Below are 22,225 nucleotides of genomic sequence, written 5' to 3'. Positions count from 1 at the left end.
AGCGATCTGACCAGATTTATCCTATTTTACAAAAAGGCGTAGCTTCAAACCCAACAGCTGTCAAAAAGAGTAGTCTATGCATAAAAAAAAAAGAGGAATTATTATTACAATAAAGATATGAGAATTCAAATTATACACACTGGCATTTGAGCAGAACCTGTGGGCAAAGTGAAAGACGAACATAATCTACAGCGAAAAAATAGATAATTTGCCATTGCGCAATGAATGGATTAATGAAGAATTAAAAAAAATGGTTAACTTCCTTCAGTTCAGGCCATTCAATCGCCATTTAGACGGTGTATGCCTGTACAACAATAAAAAAATAGCATTATCAAGGAATTCTGCGGTCAGCTATCCGTGCTTCCCTAACAGATTACCCATGAACTGTCAAAATTACTCTCCATACTAAAGGCTGCCAAAGGAATAATATAAGCCATGTAGAAGCCCACAAGTCCAACTGCTAAATCTTCAATAAAAAATGCAGATGTTGGGTAAGCCAACATACATGAAAAAACCAATAATTTGATCAAGTGTGATCAGCCTTCAGGCATGATGGAGCACTAAGGATGGAGTAAAATAACTATCCCATTCTAGGTAGTAACTGATGAGTCTCTTAGTTTCTTCGACATCAGAACAGCCAGGCGCAAGGCATTCTGTTGGCAAAGTTTAAAAGGATTCCTCAATAGTGTAATACTTGCCTTTTTCGGACCTAAAAGAACCACATGAGCAATGCTGAATGAATCACCCTGGTCTACTGCAAATTGCCACTCCCTCATTGATATTGGGAACCAGTCTTTACTTGCAGACTTTGTAGCTTTAACCTCAACGTATTCCCTGTTTTCTTCATTCTCCCCAGTAATCAGATCATAGGGTAAGCCAGTCTCATTTTCTTCATTGACCCATTTAACACTCCCAGAACCTAGTTTCTCAATGAAATATTTATAAGCTATCAGCTCCCCAAGTCTGCCAGTTTTGCGTGACTGGTTCTCATCAGGAGGCTGCAAAAAGAGTCTGTCCTTATCCCGTGAAGTGGACAAATTGCTCAAATCTGTATCTGCAACAGGGACGATTGCTGAATCAGATACTTTACTTTTGGGTTCTGAACTAAAACTGATTTGCTTGTCAAAAGAGTCAAACGATTCAACTGAATGAGGTTGATCTGTCATCTGCACTGAATCCTGCAGCACCATTGTACTTGTTGATGCCAAGCCCTCTTCTATGATCCAATCACCATCAATCTCAACGGGAACTGCAACATCTTTGTGCATGACATTTTCAGGAGGTTTCCTGGATTCTATCTGTGAGCTATCATATGGTGTTACACCTGGCCTTGTCTGGAGTTGTCTTCTATGATAACTAAAATCTGGGGCATTTTTCCAGTCTGTAGGTGGCCAATTAGAAATAATTCCTGGTTTCCTTTTAGATGTTGGGAAGCTCTGTTCAACATTCATTAGGGGCGCACAGATTGGCTGGGAAATTTCATCCTGATGCAGTTCCATCAAAGAAGAAAGTGACCAAACAAGCTCTTCATCAGGTAGTTTGGGAATCCTTTGACTGTTTACAATAAAAAATTCAATTTGCTCAATGGTGGAGCCAGAGTCTGCCATAGTTGTGACCATATGGAGAAAATTTGCCAGGTGTAGCTCAGTAGATCCACTAAAGAAAAAACGTGAAAGCTCCAAGAATATAGTGTGTGAATCCGAGGTCTGAGTTGCATATAAAACATTTCCCTGCATGGTAGGTCAAAGCTTTGTGATTCACAAATACCAAATTCAGTGGCTGAAATTCAATTACCGATGTTAAAAGATGATTATCAACACTCACATTATGAAGATCGTGAGGACCAGTTCATAAATGGTAATCAACAATAGGATAGTAGTTAGATGTTAGATAAAAGCACTAACAGTTTTCATAGATCCCTCCTCCTTTTTTTCAGAGTAAAAGATGCTAGTGAATACATCAACTTAATTTTACTTAAGCCATCCATCTTCAATGACATACCAAATATTCTTTACTGGCACGCGACATTATCAGATAGTGTAGAATAAAGCAGAGAAAATTTAAAAACAGTAGAATAAGCAGTGACAGTAGTTAGTCACAAATCCCTTCTGCTGTATATGAGAACACAAAAAAAAATATGCCCATCAAGTCATAGTGTGTCCTGGAAACAATTGTAAGCCTCGTCATCTCACTAAGTGTGCAAATAAGCTATTTGACATAATGACAATTAAGGCCTGCTATAAAGATCACAATTCTTCTATAAGGGTCATTAGTTTCAATAAAATTTCTGAGTTTTTCATTTCATTTGAATTTAAAAATTCCATAAGGAGTAGAAAAAAAATAACATGCGCTTCTAATCTTTGGAGCATACCTTCTCTATTTGATGTTAAAGAAGAATCTTTCTAATATCAATAGTAGTTCAACTAATCCTCCTTTCCTTAATAAGCACTAGAAATTTACAACTTGGTAAAGGAGAATGTGCTCTATATTTCTAAGCTCAGGAGATCACATTTGCATAGGAAATGGTCTTTACTTCTTCATTACTGTTTATCATCCCTGACATTTTATTGGGGGGTTTAACTGTGGGGACAGAGCCCCAACAGAAAGGAAAACAAGAGAAGTAAAATGCAAACTTACATCCTGGGAAAAGAACAGTTGGGTGCATTGGCAGCCAAGAGTCCGGCGAGCTGACTGGGGAGAGGATATTTGAGGATGATAATGTTATTTCGATGATTAACATAACCATTGAGGGAATATCAAATTGATAATACGGTTTAATGTGATACATCACTAATGAATACGACACCCTCGATACATTCAAAATATATTAAGAGAATGAGATAAAATTTGTAGTAGAAAAGGGATAGAGAACTCTTAATTCTAATTCAACCAAGTTTCAAGTAAAATATACTCTTAATAGCAAAACAGTGATTTTCACTGTTAAGGGTATGTAGCTCTATCGTGGCATACACTCAAAATTTACTTGAAATATGTCTCATTGTTTATATGAATTAGTCTAACCTTAAGATGCAGGAAAGTGTGGATTGAGTCGACCCCAAGCTAAGTGGAGTCGACCCTGGCACCATGGAACCATCTGGCACATCCCTGCAAAAATGGCACAGATAAACAGTAAGTGGAGTCGACCCCATTTACCCTTGAGCCGACCCCAGGTGAGGAGCCGACCCCAAATAATCTTGAGCTGACCCCAGCTTGAAACTTCAAGAAAACAACTCTCTAGAATTCACTGAGAGAGCCGACCCCAAGATTCCTTGAGCCGACCCCAGCTGGAGCCGACCCCAGGAACACTTGAGTCGACCCCAATGGAGCCGACCCCATCTAAACATGAGTCGACCCCAAGATTATGTTGTTCAAAACTGTCTCTAGAATCCCTGAGAGGGTCGACCTTAATAGAACTTGAGTCGACCCCACTGTAGCTTGGGTCGACCCCAAGAAAGGTTGAGTCGACCCCAGTGAAAACAGCTGAAAATGTAAGTTTCTATGGTTCTTGAGAAGGCCGACCCCACTGTAGCAGGGGTCGACCCCAGTGAAGGTTGGGTCGACTCCAGAGGAAGTTGAGTCGACCCCAAGTCCAATGAACAGTAAGTTGAGTCGACCCCAGTAAAGTTTGGGTCGACCTCAGCACGGGCAAGGGCATAACGGCTAGTTCTGTAGAAGTACTTTTTGACCTCCCAACGGCTAGTTTTTCAAATCTAACCAATGGGGAGTGACCAATAGATGTGGAAAAGTATTTAAAGTGACACTATTCATCAGAGAAAGTATCTTTTGAAAAGACATCAATAGTTCATTCAAGCCAAAAGCAAGCCCTAGCACTCTTCATCAAGGTTCTTCATTCAAGTTTCGAAAAGGAGGTGGTTGAGCAATCTAAGGGTGTATTCAACAGCTCCACCAACCCATTGTGAAGAGAAGGAACCTTGGCAAAGAAGAAAAGAGCAAGCTACAAAGCGATAATTATTTTCTACTCTCTTCTTTTTGCGCATATTTGTTATATTTGCTCATTTAGGAGCTTTAAACTTCTTTTCTATTATTCTTTGTAAGGTTTGTTGGTGAGCCCGTAAAACCAACATAGGTTTTTGGTGATCCCGGAAAACCAAAGTATAGAGATTTTTGGATTGTGAGCCCGAAAAACAATCCAACTGTAATCCGCGGGATTATAGTGAATTCCCAAGGGGACGCTTGGGGAGTGGACGTAGATGCTTAGGAGAACACCGAACCACTATACTTCTTGTGTGTTTGTATTACATTTTTACTTAACTCCACTACACGCATTTAATTAATATTAGCTTAACCACTCACTCATCAACTTAATTAAGGGATTGAACATTTTGATAAACCAATTCACCCCCCTCCCTCTTGGCTTGTCACCTTGGGCAACAAGTGGTATCAGAGCGAGGTGCTCTCATAGTATTTGTTGATCTCACGATCAAGAGTCAAAGATCATGACAACCCAAGTAGGATGTTCTATGAGCGAGGGGCAATCCACAAATAGACCTCCTTTGTTTAATGACACTAACTACACATATTGGAAAGCTAGGATGAGAATATTCATACAAGCTCTAGATTATGACTTGTGGAGTATCATAACTAGAGGACCACACACACCCATAATTAATTTAGAGGGCACAATCATTCCCAAACCTGAAATGGATTGGAATGATAATGATAGAAAACTAACACAATTGAATGCCAAAGCAATTAATGTACTTTACTGCTCACTGGATGTAAATGAATTCAATAGAATATCAACATGTACATCCGCCAAAAAAATTTAGGATAATTTAGAGGTCACACATGAAGGAACCAATCAAGTTAAAGAATCCAAGATAAATATGCTAGTACATAGATATGAACTGTTTAAAATGAAGTCCACAGAATCTATAACTGAAATGTTCACTAGATTCACGGAAATCATAAATGGATTAAAGAGTTTAGGAAAATCTTATACTAACTCTGAATTGGTGCGAAAAAGTCTCAAGTCTGTACCAAGAGTTTGGGAGGCCAAGGTAACCGCAATTCAAGAAGCAAAGGACCTCAACACACTACAATTGGAGGAGCTTCTAGGATCACTCATGACCCATGAGTTGACCATGAAGCAAAATTCAGAAGAAGAGGTCAAGAAGAAAAAAACCATTGCCTTGAAGTGTACGACTCCAAAACAAGATCTTGAATCAGAGGAATCTGATGATAAGGAGAAATATGATGAAGAAGGAATGGCCATACTTGCAAGGAAATTCAGAAAATTCATGAGAGGCAAGAAGAGACTCCACAAAAAGAAGCCCTTCCTCAAAGGCAGCTCAAGCAAGAAAAAGGGAAAAGATAAAGAAAAAGAAAAAGAGGTGTCAACTTGCTATGAGTGTAACAAGCCCGGGCACTTCAAGATAGATTGCCCGGAATTAAAATGGATGGCAAGAAAACTTAAGAAGAAGATTCTCATGGCTGAATGGAGTGAAAGTGAGGAATCAAGCTCGGAAGAGAAAGATCAACAAGAAATGGCCCAAATTTGCTACATGGCTAATGATGATGAGGTAGATTCTGAACTTGAATGTGATTTTATAGTAGAAGAATTACATGATGCATTTTTAGATCTTATGGATGAGCATAAGAAGCTAATCAGTAAAAATAAAAATCTAAAAGATGAAAACCAATCCCTTGTGAAAGAAAAGCTGAAAATATCTAATGACTATAAAACACTAAGTAGGAAGTTTACCAATGAAACTAAAGATCTAATTACTGAAATTCTCAAGCTAAAAGAAGATGCAAAAAAATATAAATTCTTAGTGGACAAATTCACACTTAGCTCAACCAAACTAAATATGATTCTTGATAGTCAAAAAGCTGTATATGATAAAGCAGGATTATGATACAAAACGAATAGAAAGTAAAAATACTTAAAGAACATATTTGTTAAAGCCAAAAATGAAAATACAATCTGTTATTGCTGCAATAAAATAGGACATAAAGCATATGAATGCAAATTTAGGAAATTCAGTTATAACAAATTAAATGATAAAGGCAAGCTAAAATACAAGAAAATTTGGGTTTTAAAAGGAACATTAAAGACTAACCCTAAAGGACCCAACATAGTTTGGGTACCTAAAGTATATCCTTGACTTTGATTGCAGGTGTCTTACAGCCAATAGAAGGGATAGACGATAGTATCTAGATAGCGGCTGTTCAAGACACATGACAGGTGACATAAAGCAATTCGTCACTTTGGAATCTAAGGAGGGTGGAGTGGTAACCTATGGAGACAATGAAAAAGAATTTATCATTGGAAAGGGTAAAATTCGTATCACTCAATCCACTTCTATAGAAAATGTTTTATTAGTTAATGGTTTGAAACATAACTTACTTAGCATAAGTCAATTTTGTAATAAAGATCTTAAGGTCACATTTGAAGTCTTAGTATGCATAATCACTAATCCTAAAGACAATAGTATTGTACTTATGGGACATAGGCATGGAAACATTTATATGGTAGATCTTCATGACTTAACCAAGAAAAATGGATTATGTTTAATTACTAATGAAGAAAAGAGAAATGAAACAAGTTGGCTTTGGCATCGTAGACTAGGACACGCTAGTATGAATCTAATATCAAAACTAGTCAAAAAGGACTTGATAAAAGATGTGCCAAAATTGATCTTTGAAAAGGACAAAATGTGTGGACCATGCACATTAGGAAAGCAAACAAAATCATCCTTCAAATCCAAAAATGTAGTATCAACCACTAGGCCTTCTGAACTCATTCACATGGATCTATTTGGACCTACTAGAACTACAAGCCTAGGAGGGAAGAAATATGGACTAGTTATAGTAGATGATTTCTCAAAATATACATAGGTTTCATTTCTTGCACATAAAAATAAAGCATTTTCAGTATTCCTGAAATATTATAAAAATATCATAACTGAAAAGAAGCTCACCTTAGTTGCAATTCGAAGTGATCATGGAACTGAATTTGAAAATCAACCCTTTGAAGAATTTTGTAGTGAAAATGGTATTTCACATCAATTTTCAGCACCTAGAACGCCTCAACAAAATGGGGTTGTTGAAAGAAAAAATAGAACCTTGGCAGAAATGGCACGCACAATGTTGTGTGAGTCAAATCTTCCAAAGTACTTTTGGGTTGAAGTTATAAATACTGCTTGCCATGTTTTAAATCGTGTCTTAATACGTCCTATAACAAAGAAAACTCCTTATGAACTTTGGAAAAATAAGAAACCAACTGCTAAATATTTTAGAGTATTTGGGTGTAGATGTTTTATCTTAAACAAAGGCAAGGAGGATCTAAGCAAGTTTGATGCCAAGTCAGATGAGGATATCTTCTTAGGATACTCCACATCTGTAAATGTTATTTTTGATAAGTCTGATAGTGAGTCTGCTAGGAGAAAGTTTTTTTGATAATGATGCAGGAATTATTGAGTTTGAAAAGCTGAATCTCAATGACGTGCCAAATCAAGAAAAGGTGGATGAAAAAGAAAAGGAGGATGATCGTGTGCCACCACAATCTTAAGACCTGCCAAAGGAATGGAAGTATGCACATGGACACCCCAAAGATTTAATTATTGGAGATCCATCTCAAGGGGTAAGAACTCGATCTTCTCTTAGAAACTTGAATGACTATCTTGCTTTTGTTTCACAAATAGAGCCTAAAACTTATGAAGAAGCTGAGCATGACATAAATTGGATTAATGCTATACAAGAAGGACTAAATCAATTTAAAAGAAGCAATGTATGGACATTGATTGAAAGACCAAAGCATAACTCAGTAATTGGAACAAAATGGGTCTTTAGAAATAAGTTAGATGAAAATGGGGTAGTTATAAGGAATAAAGCTAGACTTGTAGCTAAGGGATACAATCAAGAAGAAGGGATAGATTTTGAAGAAACATTTGCTCCCGTGGCTAGATTAGAAGCTATAAGATTACTTCTAGCTTTTACATGCTTTATGGATTTCAAATTATATCAAATGGATGTAAAAAGTGCCTTCTTAAATGGTTATATTGAAGAAGAAGTATATGTAGAGCAACCTCCTGGTTTTGAGAATTATGAGTTCCCTGATCATGTATTTAAATTACATAAGGCATTATACGGATTGAAACAAGCACCTAAGGCATGGTATGATCGATTAAACAAATTTTTGTTAAATAATGATTTCAGTAGAGGAAACGTAGACAAGACACTCTTCCTTAAGAGAAAAGATAAAAATTTGCTAGTGGTACAAATATATGCAGATGACATCATATTCGATGCCACTAATGATAATCTCTGTAAAGAATTTGCTAATTTAATGCAAGGAGAATTTGAGATGAGTATGATGGGAGAACTAAATTTCTTTCTTGGATTACAAATCAAGCAAACTAAAGAATTTTCATTCATCAAACTAAGTATACAAAGGAAATACTAAAGAAGTTTGGAAATGAAAATTACAAAGAAATAGGCACTCCCATGAACCCCACTAGCAAGCTAGACAAAGATGAAAAAGAAAAAAGTGTAGATATAAAACTCTACAGAGGTTTAATTGGATCTTTGCTTTATCTTACTGCTAGTAGGCCTGACATAGTATTTAGTGTAGGAATATGTGCTAGATATCAATCAAACCCTAAGGAATCACATTTGAGTGCTGTCAAAAGAATTCTTAGATATCTAAGAGGAACCACAAACATAGAATTATGGTACTCTAGAGACTCTTGTCTAGATTTGCTTGCATATTCTGATGCAGGCTTTGCTGGATGAAAATTAGATAGGAAGAGCACTAGTGGAATATGTCAATTCTTGGAAAATAACTTAGTATCATGGTTTAGCAAAAAGCAGAATTCAGTAGCACTGTCAACAGCTGAGGCCGAATACATAGCTGCCGGAAGCTGTTGTGCTCAGGTACTGTGGCTCAAGCAACAACTAGAGGACTATGGAATCAAACTACACAATATTCCTATAAAATGTGATAACACTAGTGCCATTAACCTTACCAAAAATCCGGTTCAGCACTCCAAGGCTAAGCATATTGAAATAAGGTATCATTTCATTAGAGATCATGTACAAAATGGGAATGTATGTATTGAGCATGTGTGAACCGAGAAACAACTAGCTGACATATTCACAAAACCTTTAAGTGAAGATAGATTTTGCATGCTTAGGAGGAAATTAGGCATATGTGATCCCTTTGATTGAAAACAAATAAAAAGAACAAGTTGTCTCATGATACTCTCCTCCCATTTTGAAAAACCCATGAAACATTAGTCAAATTAGTTATTTATAGACTCCTTACTCATATATCAATGTCCCATAAAGATTTGGTAAGGATTGGAAGAAAGGAAGAATTCAAAAAAAAAAAATTAAAGCCTGAACTGGGGCCCCCGAGCCAGAATGGGGTCGACCCCACCTTGAGTCGACCCAAGAAAAATCTGGGGTCGACCCAACGGCGGGATCCTGTTTTTAAAAAGGGACCCGAGAGCCATTTTAGGGCACTATTTTCCTTTGTCCTCTTCCTAAAATCCTATTTTACACTTTCCAATCTCTTTCAATCACCTCCAAACAGTAGAAGATTGCTTCCCCAAGCCGTTGGATCAAGACCTAAGGAAGCATTTGGTGAAAATGGGACACAAGCGAGCCGTTGCTAAGTGATCCGGGAGTCTCACGGCTAACCATTGTAGATAGACATGCTAGAGATTCTTCTACAGTGCCCCCACAAGATGAGACACATGTAGAGCCTCCTCCACCTCCTTCCCCTTCAGTTCAACTTGCAAAATATGCGGAGAGACCGGTAACCACGGGGAGAAGGATCCACTCCGAATTTTTGGATCAAGAGGGGTTCCGTTTGAAGGATTGGATCCGAAGGCAAGGATGGGAGTATCTTTGCTCCCTAGATTTGGTGACCTACTCGGGCTTGGTTCGTGAGTTCTATGTCTTCTTAAAAGTTGGACCGGGAGGGCTTCTGTCTGAGGTCCGAGGAGTAAGGGTTAGGGTTTCAGAAGCAAGTTTGAGTGAGTTGCTTCATCTTCCCTGCGAAAGTGCTACACTAGAAAGACCAGAAAACAAGTTGAGAGCTCTACAGCTGATTCTTGAAAGTGATGATTTTGATTATTCAGAAAACCTTGTAGCTAGCTCTTTATCAGCTGAGATGAGGTTATTGCATAACTTCATAGGTCGGATATTGTTTTCGAAAAGTGAAAGATTCGATCACATATCTGAGCGAGACATGGTCATTATGGAGCATGTCATTCAGGGATTCCCCTGAATCTTCCAGCTATGATGATCAGGCAGATGCAAGAGGCTATATGCAAATCGAGAGTTTCTTTGCCCTATGGTATGATACTCATCCTGATATTCAGGCAGCATGACATATCTGTGGAGGGAGAGATATCCAGGAATCTGCTATTTACTGACACCTACACTGCACGGTCCCTAGTTCGCATGGGTTATGAGAAGGTGGACCGGCAGTGGGTGCGTGGAGGAGCAGAGATACATGCATCGGAGGGTGATGCACCAGAGATTGGAGACTCTATCCCTGAGGCTGAGGTACCTGCGGATTATCCTACAGCACCTTCAGAGGCTGGACCTTTGTCATGCACACCTACGGGATGTACAAAGGAGTTTTGGAGTAGGATGACTGAGCTTGTGTCAGCTCAGGTGAGGACCCTCTCTGATGATATGATGCGCAGGATGGACAGTATGACTGCTGAGATTAGAGGCCTTAGAGACTAGGTGACAGCATTAGAGAGAGAGAGGGGCTCATGGTCCATCTGTGCCCCGAGCAGCTGAGTCAGAGGTTTCGGCACAGAGTCACCCAGCTCATCGAGGTCCACGACAGACTCAGTTCCATCAGGCTAGACCTTCCCTCGCCACCTATGCTAGGAGGATGAGGACTAGATCACAGCCATTAGATTTTTCCTAGGCCCGATGTTAGCACCACAGGAGACCATTATGATTAGTGCCTAGGATTTATCTAGTTCTCATATGCATTTTGCTTTGTTGATGTACTGTGTACCTTAATTGAAGAACACTGTAATTTTGGCATTAGTAAACTACAATGCCTCATTTTGATCAATGAAGTTTGAATTTTATCGTTTATTGTCTCTATTGCTATACACTCTTTTGATGATAACAAAAAGGGGAAGAAGTAAGAAAAGAAAGAAGTTGCGATATAGGAGAAATAAGTTTGCAAATTATAGGAAGAGAGATGATATTTACTTAAGGGGAGCAATATGTAACAATAAAAATTTTCAAAACAAGAAAATTTGAATTTTCTATCAAAATTTCTGAATTTGGCACATACTTCTCATGCCTCGATACATAACTCGAAACTCTTGCTTTATCTCAAATTTTTGAAGTTTCATCTTTAATAAAATACAAAAGAAAGGGGAGAAAAATCAAAAGGTCAAATTGGCAATATTTGGATGAAAGAGGGGGAGCCTTCACCTTCGAATTTGAAAAGCTAAAATTCAGCAACTTAAGCTCCTTATAAAACAAAAACCCCTTATCTTAATATAAGTGTCAATCTACTCATCCTCAATGTTTTGTAATCATCAAAAAGGGGAAGATTGAGGATGATAATGTTATTTCGATGATTAACACAACCATTGAGGAAATATCAAATTGATAATACGGTTTAATGTGATACATCACTCATGAATACGACACCCTCGATACATTCAAAATATATTAAGAGAATGAGATAAAATTTGTAGTAGAAAAGGGATAGAGAACTCTTAATTCTAATTCAACCAAGTTTCAAGTAAAATATACTCTTAATAGCAAAACAGTGATTTTCACTGTTAAGGGTATGTAGCTCTATCGTGGCATACACTCAAAATTTACTTGAAATATGTCTCATTATTTATATGAATTAGTCTAACCTTAAGATGCAGGAAAGTGTGGATTGAGTCGACCCCAAGCTAAGTGGAGTCGACCCTGGCACACCATGGAACCATCTGGCACACCCCTGCAAAAATGGCATAGATAAACAGTAAGTGGAGTCGACCCCATTTACCCTTGAGCCGACCCCAGGTGAGGAGCCGACCCCAAATAATCTTGAGCTGACCCCAGCTTGAAGCTTCAAGAAAACAACTCTCTAGAATTCACTGAGAGAGCCGACCCCAAAATTCCTTGAGCCGACCCCAGCTGGAGCCAACCCCAGGAACACTTGAGCCGACCCCAATGGAGCCGACCCCAACTAAACATGAGTCGACCCAAAGGTTATGTTGTTCAAAACTGTCTCTGGAATCCCTAAGAGGGTCGACCTCAATGGAACTTGAGTCGACCCCACTGTAGCTTGGGTTGACCGCAAGAAAGGTTGAGTCGACCCCAGTGAAAACAGCTGAAAATGTAAGTTTCTGTGATTCCTGAGAAGGCCGACCCCACTGTAGCAGGGGTCGCCCCAGTGAAGGTTGGGTCGACCCCAGAGGAAGTTGAGTCGACCCCAAGTCCAATGAACAGTAAGTTGAGTCGACCCCAGTAAAGTTTGGGTCGACCCCAGCACGGGCAAGGGCATAACGACTAGTTCTGCAGAAGTACTTTTTGACCTCCCAACGGCTAGTAACGGCTAGTTTTTCAAATCTAACCAATGGGAAGTGACCAATAGACGTGGAAAAGTATTTAAAGTGACACTATTCATCAGAGGAAGTATCTTTTGAAAAGACATCAATAGTTCATTCAAGCCAAAAGCAAGCCCTAGCACTCTTCATCAAGGTTCTTCATTCAAGTTTCGAAGAGGAGGTGGTTGAGCAATCTAAGGGTATATTCAACAGCTCCACCAACCCATTGTGAAGAGAAGGAACCTTGGCAAAGAAGAGAATAGCAAGCTACAAAGCGATAATTATTTTCTACTCTCTTCTTTTTGTGCATATTTGTTATATTTGCTCATTTAGGAGCTTTAAACTTCTTTTCTATTATTCTTTGTAAGGTTTGTTGGCGAGCCCGTAAAACCAACGGTGAAGGTTTGTTGGTGAGCCCGTAAAACCAACATATGTTTTTGGTGATCCCGGAAAACCAAAGTGTAGAGATTTTTGGATTGTGAGCTCGAAAAACAATCCAACTGTAATCCGCGGAATTATAGTGAATTCCCAAAGGGACGCTTGGGGAGTGGACGTAGGTGCTTAGGAGAGCACCGAATCACTATACTTCTTGTGTATCTGTATTGCGTTTTTACTTAACTCCACTACACGCATTCAATTAATATTAGCTTAACCACTCACTCATCAACTAACTTAATTAAGAAATTGAAAATTTTGATAAACCAATTCACCCCCCCTCTTGGTTTGTCACCTTGGGCAACAACATTGCCAGCAGAGAATGCAACGCCACCACTGGAGCCAGTATTTACCAGCCAGTCAGCTAACTGTATCATCCCCTACAATTTAAGAAAATTGTTTTCCAACAAATGAAATTGACCAAAAAGGGGTCATAATTTTGCAATAATCCACCTTATCTCATTAGTAGTCAAGTCAATGGGTCACAATATGACTCAATTAAGGTGAGAGGATTAAGTCAACTGTACAACTAGACATCCCTCCAAAGTGGCATGTCACAGCCTAAAATCTATTGTTATAACAATTTCAAGGGTCAGCTAGAAGTCCCCTAAAAGCAATGTGTTGTAACGATGATTAATTAAGATGACCGAGGACAAAAGTTACAATAATACTGAAATGAAGCAAGGAAGTTAAAGAAGCTACTCCTAAAAAATAAAAAAATTGGATTCGTCAATTGATTTGTTAATTGTAATATAGGGACTTTTAAGGCAAAAGGTTTGGATTGATCCTTTACTGTACTTTAGTCTTCATCTAAGCTAGAACTTTTAAGGTGAAAACTGATCAATACATCTCCATTCACAACTAGGGCAAAAAACCCACCAGAACTCCCCTTTACCAAATCCATATCATAAACAGTCATTCAAGGAAGTGAAATAATATTTCTGATAGCTTCAAAAAGAAACCACTAGGAAACCGTCATATACTTTTGAGGACATTATAAAAGCACAAACAAGTTATGTGCTTTGATATCCAGAATGCAAATACCCATGAGCTATGATGGACCCATCTAATAGTTTTCTTCCTTTCAGGACATCCTATAGTATGTTAACATCTATTTAGTGATCTCGTAAGCTTGCAGGCAACATCTTTCCAGTCAACTTGTAACTGCTGTTCAAGAGACTAAAAGAAAAGAAAAGTTCAAAAAAGAACTGCTATATTAATATTTGAAACTACAGGCAATTAGGCAGGGTTAAAGCTTCTGTATATAAGGTAATCAAATTCACTAAACACAACCATAACACCAGCATTTATGTAATCCTAGAATGTCCAGACAAAAAATTACAGATATCCTACACAGCTTCAGAACTTTCTCACTCCATGTTCATAGTAGTTTGGTTCACCCCATCCATATAAAGCAAACTCAACACATTTGTCTAGCTTTTTTCCATTCAGGATCCTCCTATGCCAGGTTAGCATCTGTCTTACAGAACACCTCCAGCAAGCAATGTTGAAAAACATTGGACAATGGTTTGGGAGCAGATCAAATTAAAATTTTAGAAAAGGTGCCATGATAAAAAAGAAAAGAATCGTGTATGGCAAGCTCCTACTTGAACATTGGAAGTCCATCGCAAGTAAGATAACAAGGGCATAGCTAGTTAGCAATGAAATGAAATGAAATAACATGAGATGATAGGTAATAACATTGATGGATTATGGTATCTTGAATAGGAAAATTAATGCAATATCACCTAGTGCAAACCAAAATATATTTAAAAAATACAACAGAAACAACCAAAAAGAACATTCGACTCTCATTCTTCCCTAAGAAAGTACTTTAGTATTTTTTTTAAATATTTTCAAATATGGAGATTCTCGACATTAATAAATAATGAAGACAAGTTATAACTATCAAATATTTTCATATGGAAAATGCTTCTTCTCCCCCCCAAACTCCCCGAAACTCGTTCAACTCATGGTTTTTTTTTGGAACTGTCAGGGGTAAAGTTGGCATTACAACACCAATAAACCACCAACCTGCCATGTTTGGCTCAAAGAAACCAGATCACACCCATTCCGGGGAGATTATTGGGCAAATATAGCAGCATCCTAACCATACTCCAACCACACAATCATGAGTAATAACTTAATATAAGCATATAAAATGAGAAAAGGAAGTCAGATTCAGATTAAGATTCCAAACCTGCAAAAGACAGGTACACTCAAACCGTTTCTTAGAAGTACTGTCACGTCCTTTTAGAGTGTACTTGTAAAATAACTTGTCCACTACTGCAACTTGCAACAGACTAAGCTTTTCAAATTCAACCTGCTTCAGGTTGCGATATATGTCCAGATGCAACTTATAGATATAGCGCTGTGCATAAGGAAGAACCCAATTTATTAAAGAAACTTTTTCTCTGTTGTCCTCTGTGCCATAGAATATTGCTTCACGCGACACAACCTACTAAGCAAGCAGCAGTATATAAGAAATCATGAAAATGTAAAACCACCTAGATCAAAAGGATAGGCATAAATCATGAAAACGTAAAAGTACCTAGATCAAAAGGATAGGCATTCATACCTCTGAAAGAGAAGGAATACCTATAGATTTCATCAATATCGCAACCCTTCCAGAAAGCATATCCTTTTCTTCATTACTAAGTTCACCAAACTGTAAGAAGTCAACACCATCTGAGGGCTTAAAGTGCTGCTTCAATTTTTCATCATCAGACCAACATATGAGACCAAAAGAAGGGTGCAGGGAAACCCATTTATCCTGCAAGGTTGGAAGCACTGTGTTTTCTAATTTACAGAGATTCTCTTTCAAGTCATAAATTTCATCATCCTTCACTACTCCAGATTTGAGTTCATCAGCCCACCTCAGGAAAACTCGAAAAACCTAAAATATAATGAAAGAAAACACAACTGAACAGCCTGTATCATTCAATAAATTTTTTAAAGAAAATGATAGTAACACCTTCTTGATAGCCATTATAAACGGCAACTTGCATTTTGGATCTAAGAGCACTTACAGAATAAGCTGCCTGTGAAGGCAATGCAACAGCTGATAACTGCAGTAGTATCTGAGGGTAGCTATGAAATGGAGGAATTTCACACACACCACAAACATTCACAAAAAAATCATGAAGACTTGGATAGATCGTTGACAATGCTTTACATGGAAGGCAATTGGTTGTCTTCATTGAAATGCGTTGAAGGAACACTTCCTTTGTCTTATCAAAACATCCAGCCGGATCATGCCAATACACATCTTTGGGTGAAAAAAATGTACCAGAAACAACGTCATTGTACATAGAAGTACTGACATATGGAATGAATATGAAAGAACTTGATAGAAGCTCGTCATTCATTTTCAATTTTGAAGTAGCAACACCATCAGAGATGAAGGCGAAAAATTTTGACATTTCAATGGTGCTGGCATAAAAAAAAAGCATCCTTAGTTTACATGATTATAATGAAGAATGAGGCAATAGACAACTCTTTCAATTTAAGTAGCTAATAACAATTATTTTGTTTTAGAAGGGTTCATAATAGAACTGAGACCAGCTTCCAAACATGAAATGAAGGTTATTAAAAAAAATATCAAAATTTTAAGGATAAAGTGCCATTCATCACAAGATTCTAGATGTTAAACAATAAGGACCTGAATGGTTGAACATCTGTTCCTTGTTTTCTGTATTTAGAAACAGAAAAATATAGAAGGATCACAAATTATCCTTTATAACTTCTCTGTTGAGTCACAAACTACTTGACAGTCCTTATTCCTCCTTTATAAACTCCATGCATTATCCACCATAAGATTGATGCGTGGTTTTAACATGTAAATAAGTTTATGTATGTCATGTATTTCCACATATCACTATCTTATATAGTTTGGTGGCACACTTACCAACTCACTGCTCACACCATCTACGCTCCGTAAGTGAACAGGGTTATTATACCAACCAGAATACAATCTCATGTTTATGCCTGCTTATCCCAACAGTTGTGAAATATTATGTACAACGTTTTAGATTGGTACAACTTTAAATCATTTAATAGTCACATTCTTACTCAACCCTTCCAAGTATTACCATGAACTTTTGCACTATTACTACATGGCTAATCATTATGTATTTGAATTATCCTTATTTCCTGACAAAATGACTTACACAACACTACCATCCATATTGTTTTCGAGTGATACTTTTCCCATCCTATCAGAGGTGATGATATCATTGCATCAAATTAAAAAAAAAAAAAAAAAATCCTTTGCTTCATCCACAAATGCCATTTTGAAGCCTCTAAAGAAGTCAGCAGATGATTCATTTATAAGAAGTATAAAGGGTTATTGCTACCTCCAGCCCAACTAAAAGCTCACCATTCTTCAGGCAATTGCTTTCTTCACCTAATTACTCCCTCAGCATATCTTTCAAAAAGTACACCTTTCTGGGAACCTCAAAAAGTTACCTCTAAGATGCTACATCACATGTATCTGATTCCTGAATCAATAAATACAGTTGGTATATTCATTCTGTCTATTCACTATCTCTCTTCATAAATACCTTAGGATGATTATAGACTCATGAATAAACCTTCTTTCTACAAGAAAAATAGGTTCTTAATTGCTTGTATCACTATTTCACGTCTTTTTCTTTATTCCAATTACCATCTCCTGCAACCTCCTATCGTAAGTCGTCAGTTTGATTCCGTGGAGTTGGTGAATCTTTACTAACCTTTACTTTTATTTATGAGACAAGTTTTTCTATCATTTATCACAAATTGCGAACACCTAAAGGAAGAATGTACAGGTCATAAGAGCAATACAGTACATCTGGATGCAGGAAGAATGAACTCTTTTTCTGAAAGAAGATACCTTGCCGTAAAAGGTGCCTTGGACATTCTCCATGAGTGAAGAAGTGTTATGGCATCACTAAATGATACTTGAGTCTTGAATCCAATCTCTTCCAAAAGCAATTTGCTAGTCACCTGTGTAATGATAATACAAGATATTAATGGGAAAAAGACAAGTCAAATGACACCATCTAGATCCTAAGCTTTCTCCGATGCATGCACCAAGGAGAGAGGTGATAAATAGGAGACCAAGTCCCACCAGAAAAAATAAATGTATATGAATGAGGACAACAGCTGGTCACAGTAACCAGGAAATAGTGAAATCAATGTTCGCATACCCCTTGTATTGAACATATTGTACCATGCTGGTACAGAACCAATACTAAGGGTGGTGGGCGCATACCCAATGTCAGTATGCCGAATTGACTTGTACTGACACTGTACCAATATGATACTGGTATGGGAACCGAAACCAGTATTGCTAACCTTAGATAAAATGATTACAAACATCAATTTTTGAATCATAAAAATATATAGAAAAAATGAAATACTCACCTGGAATTTGAAAGCAATAAATTATACATAATTAATAAACAATTTGTTGCAAATATTGATTAAAAAAAGCGGCCACAAGTCTCATACAATACAACTCTTCCGAATTTGAGGGGAAGGACTGACCTGTGGAACAGCATATGGTGCCATGCTTCCCAAAATAGAACGCACTTCTTCACAATTGTAAAATAGATCTTTCGAATAGTGAAGTTCCTGATCCATACTCGATGCTACCCATTTGATCTTCTGAATACTTTTTATTAATGAAAACTTAATAGGCCTCTTGTCTTCGGTAGATTTAGAACTGATGTAATTTCTAGCTTTTACACTATAACAATCATCCCACAATTTATCAAGTACTTCCAGAAGATAGATACACTTTTCCCTACATTTCTTGGAGTAAAAATTAGATAACATACTAACCAACTCAGATGACTCCCAGTCATTGATAAATGGTGCTGCAACAATGAGTTCTTCATCGCAAATCATACCCCCGGAAGTAGTACATGGATATTCTGGCACATGTTTTCCGACACGAGTAACTTGCACAAAATCAGTAACACCTAATTCCTGGAAAAACTCCCTCCACTTCTTCGTTACAAACAATAGTGATTGCATACTAGGATGCTTCAAATAAGCAGCATCAAGTTCGATCCATTTAATGTCTATTGTGTCAATTAGTTTGTGTATATCAACAGGGTTTCCATATTCCTTACCAAAGTGAATTGGTTCATCATCTGGGCACTTGAAACCATGGTTTGTCAAACATACAGGTTTTTTCCTTAATTCTAAGATTATGCTTGTCTTCTCAGACTGACAACTGGCACAAGAATATTGAAGATGAAGCATAACAAATGACAAGTATTCAATCATCATGTTTCTATCTTTCCTAACCTGTTTATCATCAGATAAAGCAACTAAAACATGACTTTTTATAACTTCATGTGCAGATAATTGTTGCACGCCCATTTTATGTAGCATCTGTATAAGGTTGTCTACTCTTGTCTCTTCTGTGTTGTACGTACTTCTAGATGCTGCAGAGAAAAGAAGAGGATTGACCGTTCGAAGTTTGACATATAGGTTGGGAAAATCCTTCGGGCTATGTTTGCCTTCAAATCCAACACTTATAATATCACATGGTAACCATATTGGACCATCAGACACTGAGCTGTATGATCCATCTGAAAGTGGAATGAATGGAATATTTCTCAGATGATTGATTACATCACATTCCAATCCAGCATTTAGAGAAGAAAACCCAGAAGACTGGTCTGACAATGTTGAATAAAGTGTCATAAGCCAAGAAGATAGCCATTCTAGGCCCAACAACTTAATTTCATCACTGGTGCGACATATAGATGATATGATCTCAGTTAAAACTTTGGGTCCATAATCCTGGACACCAAGAGCCTTTGATAATGCATCAGACAGTATAATATCCCTGTTCATATAACCAACGCCAAGATGCTTATGAAGTAAGTTATCAGATAATAGCATGCGAGCCTGCTCGTTCCAATGTCTTAATACTCTGCATGGAAGAACCCATTTCAGCTCAGGACCATCCAAAAGCAAGCAGTTTGACATACGCAATTTAGATATGATCATGTGAGAAAGATGAGAGAAGAACCCATGAACCTCCCCAACAAGTGGTATAAAACTCATATAAGCTGTCACAGCTTTCCCTGGATTTTTCTGAAAGCAAGGAAGGGAACAAAAGGATTGTTTTGCACTAAAAAATAAAGCAGGAAACTCTGACAACAACCACTGGTTCCAGGCACTATCTCCATCTACTTCTTCTCTTGAAGAGGGTAAAACAAAATCTCCTTGAAGAATAAATTTCAAACCGTAGTTCCTTAGAGGAAGAAAAGCAAAAACTGGCTGTTGACTTAGATGAGGCTTGTATTCTCCATTTTCAGACTCCTGCAGTGTGAAGGCCATGGCAATTTCTGTAGTTTGTACATCATGACGAATAAACTGAGCTTCCAGCTTTTTACTTATTACTAACCAACTCATTGTCTCTTTACCATGAGAAACCCTTACAATGCCATCACCTAGAGTCTCTCTCCTCATAACAAGAAGCTCATCATTAAGCATATTCTTAAACTTTATACACCGAAGCCGGTGCAGGAATAGTAACAAAGATGGATGAAGATCTGAAAACAAGGATACGAGGGAGTTTATACCTGTCCCTTCTCGAATTTTAGCCCTGAAGGGAAGCAGAATACAGGTGTTCCATGAATTACTATCAGTTTGATATTCCTCATCAGATACAAGCCTTCTAAACATATCAATATCACAAGGAGAAATCACATTTGGCAGAACAAAACCAATTTGACCTTCAGTGATATCAAACTTCACATGAAAACCATTTGAATGGATCTCGGGGGCATCAGTAACCTGATGTGCAATTTCAGTCATACATTCAGAAGAGCAGAATACAAAATATATCTTCAAAATAAAAAAAAAATGGATATTATTTTTAGCATGTTACGAATAAGAAAGATGAAGGCTCCTGAGCACGCTAACAAATGAAGGGCAAGGAAAGGGTACCAAAAGATAGAAGTAAATGATCCAATGACACAAGATATCATTGAGCAATTAACTAGCATTCAACAATTATGTAGCAATAAGCTGTCAACTCATTTATCTCCAATAACTCAACCAAACACATAGTAATATTTTATCATAAAATTAAATTATCACTTAAAAATATTTTACTAGGAATCATCATTCGAATAATCTTTTGACAAACCCTAGTCCGTATATATCATTGTCATCAAGTGAGCCTTCTAGGTGATAAATTCCAATCAAGGACTATATCCTCCATCAACAAGCTTCACAAATCAATTATTGCAGAGCTTTTGGATCTCCCTCCTCACCTCAGATGCTTCAGTACATTTCTACAAAAGTCTCCTTAGCGAAAGCTCCTCTAACCTTTGCTGCACAAGATGATGCTATTTCAGTCACCTGTCTAGGACTTTTATCTTCTATCTGGAACACCTAAGCTTCCTTTTATATACTCTTTTCACCTTATTTTTCCATGATTCCCCACAAATCCAATCAACCTTCTTGCCCATCTCAACTCTATAATCCTTACCTCATACATGTTGACTCCTGATTGCCAATCACTTTATCACATGCAATACTTAAAATCATGATTTAGGTATAACTTGTCTATGAAACTCATCAACATACCTCACACAACACTTCAAGACATGGTCTGCCGTACCGATCCGTACCGGCCGGTACGGGCCGGTACCAGATCAGCGTGGAATCCGGTACTGGTAGCTTATCGTTGGAGAACCGGTACAGAACCGATATAGGACCGGTACGTACCGGTCCGGGCCGCCACCGGTACGTACCGGTTCGGGCCGCCACCGGTACGCCGACCAGTACCGGTACGGCGGACCTTACTTCAAGAACATAACTCCACTCCATTTGTCGCACAGCATATCTAAATGGTAAGTCTAAATCATTCTCCATACATCATATAGAAAGATAATCAATCACTCAACATGCTTTATTGGTTGATATGATCTTTTAGAGCGTGCACAGAGTGCATTTTCACAAATACAGAGTGATACTAAAATATAGACAAATAATGGGGAAGAAGTCATCAAGGTGAAAGAATTGAAAAGAAAATCTCATACAGTTAACAAACAACTGACGCTTAAGCATATTAGCATTCGAATCGGTTATTCTCATGGTGTCAAATACTGGCAGTAACTCCGAAACAAAAAACTGAAACTTCTCAATTTGGTTCAGAACATGAAACTGACTTACAAGACCACATTGTATATATGAGCAATTATGTGTTTTTTGGTCATTTAATC

At 37.7% G+C, this 22,225-nt stretch overlaps 1 protein-coding gene across 5 annotated transcripts in view; it reads right to left on the bottom strand.

Moving 5' to 3' along the window:
- Nucleotides 1–58: 58 nt before the first annotated feature.
- Nucleotides 59–22,225, bottom strand: part of LOC103695617 (protein NO VEIN-like) — a 40,495-nt gene continuing 18,328 nt past the window's right edge. For 4 of the 5 annotated variants that reach the window (XM_008776986.5, XM_088718973.2, XM_088718974.1 and 1 more), the window contains 6 exons: nt 18,519–20,789; nt 17,863–17,975; nt 16,019–16,421; nt 15,568–15,885; nt 15,190–15,447; nt 59–1,730 (listed from right to left, as the gene is read on the bottom strand). In XM_008776986.5, the coding sequence (XP_008775208.4) occupies nt 591–1,730; nt 15,190–15,447; nt 15,568–15,885; nt 16,019–16,421; nt 17,863–17,975; nt 18,519–20,789 (4,503 nt within the window). In that variant the 3' untranslated portion in view covers nt 59–590. Of the gene's footprint in view, nt 1,731–15,189; nt 15,451–15,567; nt 15,886–16,018; nt 16,422–17,862; nt 17,976–18,518; nt 20,790–22,225 lie in introns of those variants that run through there. The other variant, XM_039118237.3, reaches the window with a different exon arrangement.

This window comes from Phoenix dactylifera, chromosome 3 (assembly GCF_051530095.1).
Source record: "Phoenix dactylifera cultivar Ajwa chromosome 3, Ajwa_hap1_PhDact_Kaust_v1.1, whole genome shotgun sequence".
Taxonomy (NCBI): domain Eukaryota; kingdom Viridiplantae; phylum Streptophyta; class Magnoliopsida; order Arecales; family Arecaceae; genus Phoenix; species Phoenix dactylifera.
The sequence above is the reverse complement of the archived record's forward strand: the minus strand, read 5'-3'. Positions and strand labels throughout refer to the sequence as shown.